This window comes from Rhinolophus ferrumequinum, assembly GCF_004115265.2.
Source record: "Rhinolophus ferrumequinum isolate MPI-CBG mRhiFer1 chromosome 5 unlocalized genomic scaffold, mRhiFer1_v1.p scaffold_110_arrow_ctg1, whole genome shotgun sequence".
In the NCBI taxonomy this organism is placed as follows: Eukaryota; Metazoa; Chordata; class Mammalia; order Chiroptera; family Rhinolophidae; genus Rhinolophus; species Rhinolophus ferrumequinum.
In genome coordinates this window covers 8,224,514-8,239,919 of record NW_022680355.1, presented here as the reverse complement: position 1 = coordinate 8,239,919, position 15,406 = coordinate 8,224,514, and the positions used below count along the sequence as shown (strand labels likewise).

The 15,406-nt window shown below is 40.4% G+C and overlaps 1 protein-coding gene across 1 annotated transcript in view; it reads left to right on the top strand.

Moving 5' to 3' along the window:
• C5H10orf67 (chromosome 5 C10orf67 homolog) overlaps window positions 1-15,406 on the top strand; it is a 109,964-nt gene that overhangs the window by 22,969 nt on the left and 71,589 nt on the right. Inside the window, exon 6 of the mRNA XM_033100524.1 lies at window positions 10,629-10,784. Within this exon, the coding sequence (XP_032956415.1) occupies window positions 10,629-10,784 (156 nt within the window). The remainder of the gene's footprint in view (window positions 1-10,628; window positions 10,785-15,406) is intronic.

Below are 15,406 nucleotides of genomic sequence, written 5' to 3'. Positions count from 1 at the left end.
TTATCCATTGATCCATTCAGGGACTCCTAGGCTACATTCATATCTTGACTATTACAAATAATGCTGCATGGATGAGCACATCCCCTCAAAGTAGCATTTTGGGTTTCTTCAGATAAATTACCCGGAAGTGGGATTACTGGGTCCTTCTTTTTCTCTTGTTATAGCCTTTGTTTTAAAGTCTATTTTGTCAGGTATAAGTATTGCTACCTTAGCTTTTTGTTTATTTGTTTCCATTTTCATGAAGTAACTTTTTCCATCCCTTTACTTTCAGTCTGTGTGTGTCTTTCGATCTGAAGTGAGTCTCTTGTAGGCAGCATATTTAAGGGTCTCATTTTCTTATCCATTCAGCTACTCTAACTTTTGTTTGGAGAATTTAATACATTTACATAGAAAGTAATTGTTGATAGGCATGTAGTTATTGCCATTTTATTATTCATAATTTTGATTTTTTTCCCCTCATCTTAGAGAAGTCCCTCTAAGATTCCTTGTAACACTGGTTTGGTGGTGATGAACTCCTTTAGCTTTTTCTGGTCTGGGAAGCTTTTTATCTGTCCCTCTATTCTAAATGATAGCTTTGCTGGGTAGAGTAGTCTTGGTTGTAGGATCTTGCTTTTCCTACAAGGATCATTTGGAATATTTCCTGCCAATCCCCTCTGGCCTGCAAAATTTCTGTTGAGAAAACAGCTGACAGTCTTATAGGAGTTCCCTTGTAGGTAACTAACTGCGTTTCTCTTGCTGCTTTTAACAGTCTCTCTTTGTCTTTAAACTTTGACATTTTAATTACAATATGTCTTGGCGTTGGCCTCTTTGGGTTCAATGTGTTTGGGACTCTCTGTGCTTTCTGAGCTTGGATATCTGTTTCCTTCACCAGGTTAGGGAAGTTTTTCATTATTATTTCTTCAAAGAGGTTTTTAATTTCTTGCTCTCTCTCTTCTCCTTCTGCTACCCCTATATTGTGAATATTGGTACTCTTGAGGTTGTCTAAGTGGCCCCTTAAATTCTCATCAATTTTTTGGATTCCTTTTTCTTTTTGCTGTTCTGACTGGGTGTTTTCTGCTACTTTATCTTCTAAATCTCTGATTTGATCCTCTGCTTCATCTAATCTACTGTTGATTCCCTGTAATGTATTCTTCATTTCTGTTATTGTATTCTTTATTTCTGACTGGGTCTTTTTTATGTTTTCTATCTCCACTTTTATGATTCTTATCTCTTTGTTGAAGTTCTCTCTGAGATCTCTGAGCATCCTTATAACCAGTGTTTGGAACTCTGCATTTGGTAGATTACTTGTCTCCTTTCTGTTTAGTTCTTTTTCTGGAGCTTTTTTCTGTTCTATTTGGGACATGTTTCTTTGTCTCCCCATTTTGGCCACCTCCCTGTGTTTGTTTCTATGTATTAGGTAGGGCTCTATGTCTCCCAGTCTTAGTGGAGTGGCCTTATGTAGTAGGTGTCCTGTGGGGCTCAGTCTTCCTGGTCACTTTAGCCAGGTGCTCCAGGTGTGTCCCTTGTGTGGGTTGTATGTTTCCTTCTCTTATAGTTGAACCTTGATTGCTGTTTGCACATCAGTGGGAGGGATTGATACTCAGGCTCATTTGTTGAGGGGACTGGTCATGACTACAGTGGAGGAGTTGTGGTACAGGGGCTGACCCTACAGAGCAGCATCTGCCTCAGCAGAATTCTGGTGCCTGCCCAGTCTACTCCTTGGATGTGTTGTCCTGGAGGCATCTGGGTGATGCTCCATCTTGTTTCAAAGCTGGCCACTGGGTGCGCAGCCCCAGGGCCATCCAGGAGGTCACCTGCTGCAGATCAAGTTCAGTTGCAGCCTATGCCCCATGCCAAGACCACTTAGCAGGAGCCACAAAGCAATCCACGGATAACCACTGCTCACGCTGTGCCTGTAAGTGCCTCCTGAGGCCAAGCCAAGAATCAAGGACAGCTGCCACTAGTGCCGGGCTCAGGGCTGCTCAGCCAGAGGTACAGGACATGCTCAAGCCAGATGGTGTTCGTCTGGGTTCCATGAATCTTTGAGAGACCCTAGGAAAGTCTGCGACATGAGCCAAGGCAGGTGGTTCATGTGGAAAAGCCACTGGAAGCAGCTTGGGTGTGCCAGAAAGTTGGGTGGGGCAGGGTCTCAGAATCACCAGCTGTGGCAAATGAATGGTGTCAGCGAGCTTGAAGGAGACTCAGATATGGCAGCTGCCTGTGTCTGCATGCTGGGTAGGGGGAGGGCTCAACAAAGAAACAATGGCTTCTACCAGCTCCTTCCTTTGGGAGAAAACTGCCCCTCCAGCCCTCTTTCTGAAACCAGACAACTCAGTTCCCTCCTGTATATCCTTGTCGCTTCTCAAGCTGCTGCCCCAGTGCTGAAGCTCAGAGTAGGTGAGTCCATCAGCAAGTTTCTTTAAGAGGAGCACCTGGGACTTCAGCTGCCCTCTGTCTCACTCAGCCACAATCTCCATGGTTTTCACAGCCAGAAATTATGGAGACTTCTCTCCCTGACACTGGAAGCCTGAGCTGGGCAGCTGGTGTGGCACTGGGACCCCTTGCTCCTTCACAGGGGACTTTTGCAAGGGATATATCTCTCCCGATTTTTAATGGTCACATGTGGGTGTGGGACTAGCCTGTTCCTCGTCCCTGCCCCCCTTACCAGTCTCGAGGTGGTTTCTTCTGTATGCCCTTAGTTGTAGGGCTTTAATTCAGCAAGATTTCAGACAATTCTCAATGATGGTTGTTGTGCGGGGCGGCCTGCGGGGTCTCTGCTCCCGCTCCCCACATAAGAACGTGGGATATGGCTAGGCCAAAAAGGAACACCCACGGAGCCATAAGTAGGGAAGTCATACCATTATGGTCTCACTGGAGGCTGGGTTCACACGACGTGCGACCTGTTGTCCGTTTTGCTGCCAACTGACTGACTCTCCTCGACTCTCCGTCACTCTCCTCCACTCTCCTCAACTCTCAACTCTCCTCCATAGCCACAGCAGTTATATTAGTGGCCAATGGCTCAATGGTTACAGCTGATGGCCAACCAGCCACAGCCGACTGCCATCTACTACCTGAGCCAGCACCTTTCCACATGAGGCCGAGAGCCTGGAAACTGCTCTCTGGGGCTCTGTCCCCACAATGGTTGTTTTGTAGTTTAGTTGTAAATTTGATGTGGTTGAGAGAGAAAGTAAGCATAGTGTTTATCTGCTCTGCCACCTTAACTGGAACTCCCAAGGAAACTATAGTTCCCAAGGAAACTATTTAATTGGCTATAACTTAAGCATTTGCCTTATTTGGAAAAGTCCAGTTGGCTGTTTGGGATTGGTTGTACTTAGGTTCTGATTCCTTAACCTCGAGGTGTTTACTCCTTTTGGTTTAGTTTGATTAGGCTGCTAAGGTATTAGAACCACCTCAGTTTAATGGCCTCCTTGTTTAACACTCATTATATGTCAACAATATCAAGGTTTATCTCAAGGGTACCTATGGGAATTTGTGGAATTATAATATGTTTTAATATCTGGTAAGTTTAGGTCTTTTTTCATTGTCTCTCAAAAATGCCTTTGCTTTTTTGTTCTTTCAGATAAACTTAAATAATTTTTTCTTAGTTCCACTCCAAACAAGCCTTCCTTGGCATTTTTAAAAAATTGAACTGATTAGAAATTTATTCATAAATTTTGGAAGAACTTGTATTATTTATAATATTCAGTCTTCTTATGCAAGAATATTTTTTGATTCACATAAGTGAATCTTATTTCATGTATCTCAATAAAGTTTTATAATTTAATTTATGTAGGTTGTACATCTTTTTCATACAGTTAAGTTATTCCTAAGCATTACATTTTGGTATTTGGAGGGGATTACAGTTTTTGGACTCTGACTTATGAAACAAAGATGGGTTTCTGCCAAGGGCGGTGGGCATCTCCTTGGATTGTGAGCCTTATAAATGGATTTATGTTGAAAAGAGGGTGAAAAAGAAAAGTGGCTAGATGAAATGGCAAAAAACTAAAGTCTATGAACGAAAAGAATTATAAAATAAGTCACCTCAAACTCACCATTACCCAACTGTACATGTACAAAGCATCTTTCCCCTTAACTCTGTCTTTTCACCTGGTCTCCTGGTCTCAGTTGGTGGCACAACCATCCAGTCAGGCTCTCCAGCTGGGATGCTAGGAGTCTCTCCCTGTGCTGGACACCACAGTCCCACCTCCAAGTAGTCACACCCTTATGTGATCACCCTCCTTGGCTCCTGGAGTGTGGGCGGGACATGGGACTTGTTTCTAACCAATAAAATACAGCAAAGGAGCTGCAATGGTTATGTGAGGTAAGAGTGTAGCTGCAGTCTTGCAGAGTCCCTTTCTCCTTTCTTGGCGTGGAGGAAGCAAGAGGCTATGTCAGGGAGCCCCAACATTTGAGGGGCAAAGAACTGTGAACAGCCTCTGGCTGACAGTAAGAAACTGAAGCCCTCTGTCTTACAGCTATAAGGTTGTACATTCTTCCAACAACCTGAATGAGTGAGGAAGCAGATTCTTTCTTAGTTGAGCCTCCATTGAGACTATCACCCTGAACAACACTTTGAATGCAGCCTTGTGACCCTTAAGCCCTGCTTGGACTCCTCACCTACAAAAACTGAGATAACACACGTATGTGTTTTGAAGCACTAAATTTGTGGTAAAAGTGTGGCACAGTATTGGTAACAAACACATCCTCATTTTTTGGTGAGCCATCATTTCCTGCCAGTTTTGGACCTCTGAAATCCATCCTCTTTATCTTGCTATTGAACTAGCTCAGGCTGTCAGCACTACTTACCTGGCCTACAGCTATTACCTTCCTGTCCAGTCTGGTCTCGTTAAGTCCATTGTCTGCCCAGTCAAGTGAGTGGTTTTCCAAAACAAATCCCATTACATCCTGACCTTGTTTAAAACCCTTCAGCATCTCCTCCATACCTATCAGATGACATCTAAACCCTTAGCATGGCCCAGAGGCCCTTCTGTCTCTTCATACTTATATCTTTCCACTTCTTGGCAAAAACTTCACCCCCCAGCAATATGAGTTACGTGCAATCACCTGCCTCCCTTTGCACACCTCAAGTTATTAGTCACTGCCCTGGAATTTTCACATAATGTCCCTTCTTGCTGGAATGCTTTCTGTCCTGGATCACTGACACACTGAATTGTATCACAATCACCCATTTATGGATTGGTCTTTACACTACACTTTTGATCTTGTAGACCAGGGACTGAGTTTTATTCATCTTCATACTCTGCTCCTTGCAGAGAACTTGATATAAATAGGTATTTAGGAAATGTTTGTTGAATAAAGGGCTGAAAATAAGCAAGAAATGTGCCCAGAGAGCTTGACCTACACCATGGTACTGGAAATAGATCATGAGTTTCTAGCAAAAACTTCCTAGAACAAAGGCAATGCATAAGGCTGAGGGCTTTTAACTGTTCTTTCCTTCAATTGTTGATTCATCCATCCATCCATCATCTGATTGTGTAGCAGAGACAAAAACAATCCTTGCACCCAAGTTGTTCATAATCTAGTGGTCACAAGAGATGAGAATCTCGACAATTCCCGTCCATAATAGAGGTTTGCACCTGATGGGTGCCTAAGTCTTTCTGGGAGGTTGGGAGGATAGTCAAGGAAGACTTTCAAGAGGAAGTGATTCTTGAATTAAGCCTTGAAGGATGATGAATATTTGCTGAGCTGAGGGAAGATGGGAGGAAGCCAAGAACATGGCCTACTTGACAGCAGGGAGGCATTAATGTACAAGGAGCAGTCAGGGAGCTGCCAGTCACAGGGATGGCTGGAAGATGAGAGGGCTGGAGAAAGTGACACCGGAAAGTGAAGCTAAGGAATTAATATTTTATGTCCAAGACATCAAAGAATCACTGTAGAATCCTAAGCAGTTTTCATGACATGCTCAGATTTGCAACCTTGAAAGATAAATAGTTTTAGAGTGTTTATGAGACTTGATAAATAATATACTGGTTTCCCAACCAGGTTCTGGGCCAGACAAGAAAGAAAGTCAGGGAGCCAGCAGATGGAGATCATCTATTTTACTGATAAAACCAGCTATCCAGTGCCAAAGCCCAGAATTAGGCAGACTTGACTCTCATCACGGGCAGCAGTGAGCAGGGCAGGTCTCTTCCTGCCAAGGCAGAGCACGTGCTCCTGCAGTGCTTACCCCAGAGAGAAAGGGAGGAGGAAGGGCTCGCCAAGATTGACCAACTTTCTTCTTCCAAGGTCATAATCAGACAGTTGAGCAGAGGATGTCACTACACATTGAAGGAAACAGCGTCCCTGGGTTTTTCTTCTCTTAACACATTGAACTTAAACACGTAGCCTATGATCAACTAGATGTGTGTCTGAACCCTGGGGTAGAGGAAAGCCCTGCTCCCACCTTCATGATGCAGCCCCCCAATACCAACCGCTGCTCCTCTGGGGATCATGAGATTGCCGGTGCCCCAGAAGACTCGGCATCTGGTTAAAAGAGTGCATTATTACACTTAACTCTAAGGTCACTTTGTGTCCAATACTGAGAATTTACTTCTTAGTCTATTTCTCACCCAACATTATCCAGCTATGTTGTCTGATATTGTCTGTCAAGAGGTTTTGCCCATGATATTAAATGATATCACAAAATGATTCTAATAATTAAAAGCCAACAGTTATGCCCCAGATTTTAATATTAACTCCTTCTCACTTTCAAATGCCCATGGTAAAGGTAAGATACAAATATTGTTTCTTCTTGTAGGACCAAAGAAATTAAAGTCAAAAATAAATGTTCTTGCCATTGTGAATTAAAAAACCAAAGACATGCTCCTGCCTCCTCCCTCTTCCTCTTCCTCTACATCAGAGCCAAGCTCTCAGTGACACAGTGCGCTCAGGAGATTGGTTACATGAAGGGAGGATCAAGCAAAGAAATCATCAGTGCATTGAGCATCATGGGAGTCAGTTTTCTTACTGCCAGAGAAGGGGGAATGGGTTATACTATGAAAAGGAGACAGGCCATAATAAATGCTGTGGTGTTGGATTTGAACTGAAGGTGTAGGTGTGAATTTAGGGTCTTCAGATGTAGATATTGTATTAATTAGGATTCCCCAGAGAAACAGAACCAACAGGACGTGTGGAGAGAGACAGAGAGAAAGGAGAGAGAGAGAGAGAGAGATTTATTTTAAGGAATTGGTTCACGTGACTGTAGGGGCTGGCAAGGCTGAGATCTATAAGGTAAGACAGCAGGCTGGAGACTCAAAGCAGAGTTGATATCACCATGTGAGTATGAAGACTCTGCTGACAGAATACCCTCTTCCTCTGGGACTTCAGTCTTTCTCTGAAGGCCTTCAACTGATTGGATGAGGCCCACCCATATTACAAAGGGTAATCTGCTTTACTCAGTCTATTGATTTAAATGTTACTCTCACATAAAAAATACTTTCACAGTATTTAACCAAATCTTTTGGTCAAATCTTTTTATTGGTACTTTACCAAATCTATTGATACCAGAAAAGGAAGCCAGTCTCAGTCCCTTTCCTTCTCTGAAGGCTGTCAAGTCTAAGGGAGGCCAAAGCTGGGGGAGGACAGGGGTTTTGATGGTAAGAATAGGCTGGACTGGACATGGGGTTTTGTTTTTATGCTTTTGCTTTCTTCTTACCTTTCTTTCCTTTATACAATTTGTTGTTAGCTAAGAGATAAAAAATAAATAAAAAGTCGTGGCATTTTCCTGAGAGTTTTAAGAGGTGAGAAACAGGAGACAAGATTTGAAAGTAAAACTGCTTTCCTCTCATCTTGTCTTGAATCCAGCTAGTTCCATAAACATTAGTAAAACATCAGAAACATTCTGGAGAGGAAGAGAAATGAAGCCAATGTGTTTGGGCCTGACAGTTACTTTATGAAATGTCAGAAGTGAAACTTTTTGTTTTTCCACAGAACTGTGACCCTCCCTTCCCCGAAGTCCAGCGAGACCGGCCCTTCCTATGGGAGGGCTGGCTCAGGGCTGGCTGAGTCATGCAGCGTCTCAGTGCAGCTCCTAATGGGAGCTTAAATGAGCTCCCAGGGATGGTTTTTGCCATGTTGTAAAGGAGATGACTTGGCCAGCCTGTCAGAAGCATCTTTTGCTGTTTTTTAAGAGTCAAATAAATCCATCACGTTCAGAACATAAAAATTAGGAAGCAAACAAACAAATAATAAAGTGATCTTAGAAGAGTATTGACCAGGTATAGAAAGAACACAGTGGTGGAAGGCAGGAAAGCAGGAGATGCGAAGGCTTCCCAGAGCAGGTGTCACCTGGGTTGGAATGACAGACAGTAACAACAATCAGAAAAGCTAAGACATAATACTTAATTCGGAGCTGAGTGTGTTGTAGACACTGTTTACATACATTATCATTTTTAATTCTCACAACAATTCAGGTACTATTATTGTTTGTCCCATTTTATAGATAGTACAACAGACATAGGGGGTCTAAGAAACTTATTCAGGGTCACAAATCTGTAAGTGACTGTGGAGCTGGTCTGCAGACCTAGGCTAGCCTACTCTAATGCCTTCTGCTAGATTGACAAGTAGGAGCTTGTTAGGTGGGTTAGGAACTCCAAGTGCAAAGGCATAGAGACCTGTAGCAACACGATGCTTCTGAGATATTGCATGCTGAGTATCAGTAGTGATAAAATGCCCAGTTTGGGTGGGTGAAAGGGGAGAGAAGACTAGCATGAGTTAGTGGCCAGGTAAGGGGGCTGCAGATTATGAAGCATGCTGTTTTGTGCACCATACTAAGGGAGTTGGCAGCCTGTGGGAGATGGGGAGAGTTGCATTTTAGAAAGATCATTTTGGCCACGGTGTGGAGATTGGTTGGATGGGACAAAAGGAGAGGCAGAGAGGTAAGTTAACAGGCTATTATAATAGCCCAGGCGAACCACGCAAGGACTGCGGATGGCAGTGGGACAGGGAATAAGAGGATGGGTTCAGGAGGGATTTATATATGGATTGAACAGATTTGGTGAGTTGGTGAATAAGTAGAGGGGCTTAAAATGACAGAAAATGGGTTTCTGGCTTGTGCTACGGTTAATGGGGAAAGCGAGAAAGGATGACAGTGAAGATGGTGAACTCGGGACCTGTTGAATTTGAGATGCCTGATAACACCCAAGGCACTAGCGTCTTGGCCTCTGCAGAGTGTTTGAGCACCTAAGTGTTTAAAACAGGCTGTCAAGAAATAGTACTTGTACACTAACAAATGAAAATAGTACAACTAATCGATAAAACGGATTAATAGATCAATGGAAGTTCTAAAAATATTTTGAGTTCTCAGTAAAATAGCACATTATTAGAATTGAGTACTTTCAGAACATAAAACATAAATACCTAGTATCATATAAAAAATTCATCTAGAATGGTGAGCAACACATGCTGATTAAAACAAAAATAAAATACTATATATATTGTCACAGGAAAGACTTAAAAATAACAATATATGATGGTTTAGGGAGTGTAGTAAGGTAAACATCCTCATCCTCAAGGCAGAATATGAATTGGACAATCTTTTTAAAGAGAAATTTATAAAATGAATCAAGACCATTAAAACATTCATATGCTTTGGCCAGGAATTCTACTTCTTGGAATCTATGCCAAGAGAAAATCAGAAATATGGACAGAAATATATGTATAAAGATTCAGTATAATGGTAAACTTAAAAAATATATTACAATCATTATATAAATTATGGCATTTCTATAGAGCAGCATGATACACAACCATAAATAATTACATTTATGTAAAATGTTAATGACATGGGAAAAGCTTGAGATATAGATCAAATGAACTAAAATATGAACAAATGCCATATATGACATATGGTATCAACGAATACTGTAAGAATTCATTTCAAACTAGTGGATTTTTTTCATTTAATCTCTATTTGATTAGAGTTACCAAAAAACAGTTTATTGGATTTTTAGGAAGAGCACAAATATAGCCATCTTTTTTCCATGCAGAGAGAAGAGAAGTGAATATGTTAGAATTATATAATTTTAGGATGATTATGCCCATAGACCCTGAAGATTATTTTCTTATGTTTAATGATTCATTATCCACAGCTTTTCATAAAAAAAAAATTCAATTTTAATGCATAGACCTCTGCTCTAATCTCAGTTTCCTAAGTTTTCAAATGAAGCATGGTGTGCCTATGTTAAAGTTCGACAAACCTTTTCTGTGGGGAAAAAAAGGAAAAAGAAATGGTACTTCCTTCTTTCCACATCTTCATTTCAAGCCAATGAGGAAATTCGTTTACTACCTTTTTTACATATTCAAATATTTGCACTCTTCCTTTGGAGGAAGATTGAAGTAGGGCATTCACAATCATGATGTAAATTTACTATTAAGATTTACTATTATTATTTGCAGGGCTGATTATTTGCAGGGCTGATGCAGTTAGAGTAAGACATCATGCTTTGTGTTTTATAGGGTAATACGACGGTATAGTCCATGATAGTTCAGCACATCTTTCAATATAAATAGTTCTTTACTAAAAACTTTGTGCAAATTACAAAAATAAAATAACTTACAAGACAGTAGCTTAAAAAGAACATGAAATAGTTTCTGGTGGTGCAAACTGAATGATTTTTAATGCTGCTTTCCCCCACCCCCACCCCCCCCAGAAATTCTTTGTGGTGGAAGAAGAGATGGCTTCCGGGCAGGAATCACCTACTGTCAAAATAAATATGTTGATAAGAAAACTGAAGGGGAAAGAAGAGGTGATTAAGGAATTAAGAGAAGAATTAGAACACTATGAAGAATTTGGATTTCAAAAATTTGTAAGTTTCAAAGCAAACAATAATTAATTTTAATATATGTCAATAAAGTTATAACTATCTAAAAGCTTGGATTAGGAAGAAAGGAAATACAAGTGATATGTCTTGGGCATCTCTCCACAACATAAGCCAGTCCAACCCTTTCCTGCTCAATGGCACACTCTAGAAAACCCATGGTAGTTATAAATAGGAGCAATATAATTGTTCTCAATATTTTTTATGATGGCAATAAAATAACCTATCTCTCACTGCACAAATGTTTCCACTCTAGAGGAGCACGTAGATTTTTGTTTTAATTCTGAAGATTCCCACCCTTTTTTGCAGTCCAGATAGTTTGAAAGACACAAAACCATCTCTCCAAGCCAGAGGCTTTGGAGAAACCAATTTGGAATAGGATGACCTTAAGGAGAAATGTTAAGAAAGTTTCTCAGAAGGTTTTCCCCCAGTTCTGTCTGTTGCAATGGGAACCAGGAGACCTTTACTGCTCAAAGGACTGATGGGAACGAAAATGGAAAGAGAGCAGAAAGGAGAGCCTATACTCCTGTCAAGGAGAATTTTAAGGACTCTGGAAAGTGTGGACCCTGAGGGCGAGTTCATTTTCATGTCAAGTCAGCTCTGAGCCACCGAGATATCCCAGCCCAACCACAGTCTACAGCCATAAAGGGGTTTTTATTCTTAGGTTCTAAGAGCAAGAAACTGATCTTTGAATAAGAGCGGCTTGCAGAGAGGCTGGAGGAATAACAATCTATTCAATATCAACTCTTAGGCTCCAGGCAGATTTCTCATCTCACAGAGCAGTTTACAGATGAGGAAGCAGAAACAAGGTCTTTAAGTAACTTCCCCCAGGCACACAGCCAGGAAATGGTAAAGATGACTGTGAACCCGAGGTCCAGCTGAGCCCACAGAAGGAAGAATTAAAGATATATACATATATACACATATATACGATTATAATGTATATTTATATGATGTACATTATTATAATTAATGTATGTGTGTATACACATAAATATTGATGCATGCTTATATATGTACAGAAAAAGTCTGAGAAGTTATAAATCAAGTTGTTAGAACTAGGAAGAAACTCTTGTGGGTTGCTGGTCCCTTTAAGTACAATCTATGATTTATCTAAATCCCGCAATTAAAACTTTGAAGTTAGAAGGGATAAGGAATTAAATGTGTACCATTCTAAAGCACTTCGTTTACTACCTAGTGAAGGAATGTTTGCTTTGTTTAATCTATTAGAATCATTTATGTTCTCAACACAACTGAGCATCTTCTATGTGATATAGTATTAAGTATTATTAGCACAGATTTAATAACATTGAATATTAATTCTTTTTACATGTTCTTGGAGGAGGAGGCACATCCAATTTTTGCATTTACTTTTTAAAATCTTTTCCTGGGTCTATATTTACTCCTATTTTGAGGGGGAAATAATTTAATAGAAAAGCCTAGAAAACTGTAATAGTTTTGACTTTTAATCCTGGCTTGGCCAAAGATATACAGCATAGATTGGCAAGGCCATTTTGATCCATTTATTCCCCATTTGTGAAATGGAAATTGGCTAAGAGAGAGCTATGCAAAAGATACCTGTTGTACTGAATGTGAATTGCTTTCAGTTCTTTGAAGAAAGACAAGTAAATAAATTCTAGTTCTCATTATGAGGAAATACAGAAGTCCTTAGGATCATCTGGTTTACAATTCCACGAAATACACTGAATAGTCCTGTTGAGAAATCCCAATTCAGTAATTGAGCTTATTACATTAAAACATGAAGTCTTTCTTGGAATGTTTACACCTCTAAGTGTTCTCAGCCCATTAACTGGTCTGTCTGGACATCCTGGATGAGGATGGGAGGTGGCTTTGTGAGAAAAGAGGAAGTGGAAGGTTCCATCCTGCTCTTGTATAAGCAGGTGTTCTTTGGCTCAGGATGACATCCTGAAGACCCCGGTTACCCCACTGTAATTTGTCCCCAAGGAGACCAAGTCAGTATTTCTGTAAACACCCTAAGATTTGAGGAGGGTGAGATACACCTGATTAACTGGGTCTATCCATTTCTCCCAGCTCCTTAGGACCCAAACAAAACGTATAGCCCTGGTCTCCCGCCTTGATCGAGGGCAATGCACAGCGGTACTAGTGTGCATTTCAGGAAGAAGGACATGAATGCCGCAAAAGCAGATCATCGGTTATAAAACTAAAACTCTGGAAAAATATTTTTTTAATCCTCTAAGAACTGGCTTTCCTAAAACTCCATACCGCTTAAATTCTAGATAGTACATCTTTTTTTCCTTTTTTTTAAATTTTAAAATGTCATCTTATACAACTGCTCCCTCTAGTGGTATAAAAAGCTTGAGATACCAATAATCTGAAATTAGACTTGGAAAACAACTTGGAGAAACAATTAGAAAATTTTCAAATACCAATGGAAATATGAAAAAAAAAAACAGAAAACAAAACTTGAAACAAATTGAATAAACACAAATTACATAAATATCTTTATAGTTAATAAGCAGTCCCAGTATCTCTCCAGGACTGTTTTTGAAACAAACCTAATAAGAATGTGATAGAAAATGGAAAGTTTAGTAAACAGGTAGTTTACATTATATTTATAACAAAGTGGAAATCAGAAAAGGAAGATCTTCAAGTTACAGAAGCTTCATCTCTCCAGGTCAGAACATTCTTAATGCTGAGAGCAACTTCGTTCAAAGGCTGAGCTTCTTTTCAGGTTCAGTTCTGTAGGAAACCATTGTGACTTAACTGCATACCACTGTAGTTATCAGGGTGGCAAGCTGTATGTTGATAAATCCCCTTGAGAATTTCTAAAGCAGGCTAGCTTGAGTATGTGTGCGTGTGCGTGCGCGTGCACGCCTGCACCTACATTATTTTAATTGAAGTTGGATTTGTCCTTTTGAAAAGACTTTTCCTTTTTCTTTCTTATCCCAACATGGGTGAGCTGTGCAACCATCACTCACGCAACCCCCGCATGGGTGAACATAACTGCTGGTTGCTGACAGTTCTGAAACAGAGCTGTCATTCAAGAGGGGCAGCTCTGCAGGGCTTCCCTGCCCCAGCATGCCACTTTCCTGGTTGTTACTCATTGGGAAAGCACCTGCTCTTCTCTGTGACTGTCTTGCAGCCTGGGCATGCATCAGAACCCCACTCCACCGCCCGCGTCAAATTGAGATATCCAAGGAGTATATGTGGAGCCTGCAGAATTGAGACGCCAACATGGCAGAAGGGAGATGGCTAAGAAGGCACATGCAGTGCTCTCTACAGTACTTCTCAGGCTTTGTTGTTCGTATAAATCACCTGCAGCTCTTGTTAAGATACAGACTCTGATAGTTGGCCTGGGCTGGGGCCTGAGATTCTTCGTTTCCAATAAGCTCCCAGGTGATGCTGAGGCTCCTGGTCCATGGACCATACATTGAGAAGCAAGGCTATAGAGTATACCAGTTTTCAGATTCTTTCAAGAGCAGTTTTCAGTGTTGAAACATGGAAACAGTGATTCTGCACATTTTGTTACTTTTCACAAGATAAATAGCGCATAAGCCACCACCTGAAGTCCTAGTTTTCACAGCGTAATAGAAAAACTTGAAATTGGCAAGGTCTTTTATGAATTAAACATTCCAGTGTGATCATGAATCACATACAATCTCTCTTCTTTAAATAGCTACATCTAGTTAACCACCTTTTAACGATCCTATCCTTCCTAACCTTGATTTATTAACCTAGTATATTTTAAAGAAGTCTCATGATTTAAGTAAATCAAAACTAGTAGTGTGGGCAGATGGTAGAAGGACCCCACCACAAAACCTGCCACTCAGAGTGTAACAGATGACCGTAGCAGCCCAGAACTGTCCCTTTGTTCATTTTGCTAATGAGTGTCCTCATTGCTGTGGGAGTCTGAATAGTTAATTACTTGCAGTTCCTGCAGCTGACAGATGGTGGGGACAGAGCTAAAGGTTAACCTTACAAGAACGGCGAGGGAGGGGGGTTGGGAGGTAGGGGTTGTAGATGGCTATGGAGAAAGAAATCTTTGAGTTGAATGTGTTTTCCTTGTTTCCTGCTTTTATATGAAATTTTTTAGGAAATTCAGGTATTAGCTGCTACCAGTTATAAATTTTTCACTTCATCTGATTCATTCAAATCGTTCTTGTTTAGTTTATAATAATGGGTGCTCATGTAATCCACTGTGGATGTTCATATTCTGCCACTGTTAGGAAATAGATGCATAAACTTGCCTATTAAAACAAATATTTGTTACTTAAAAGCCCTTTTTGTCTACAAATACACTCTATGATAATCTCAAATTGAACCATGTGGGACAAGAAATTAATGACTGGGATTCCTCCTCTAGTAAGAAAACAGTGTTGTTTATTATCTATTAGATTTGTTAGCTCTTGTTAGGAATGAACCGAGCTTAAATAATTTAAATGAAATGGTGAATTAGAATTGTGGAGATTTGTAATTGGGCTTAGTGCAAAATTTAAGAACATTATTTTAAATATTAACTGATATAACTAACTTCATTACTAAATTGCTTGTTGTTTTTAAAGGATATATTAATGTATTACAAACATTGTAGCCACTTATTTTTCTTTTAAACCATTATGATCACAGAG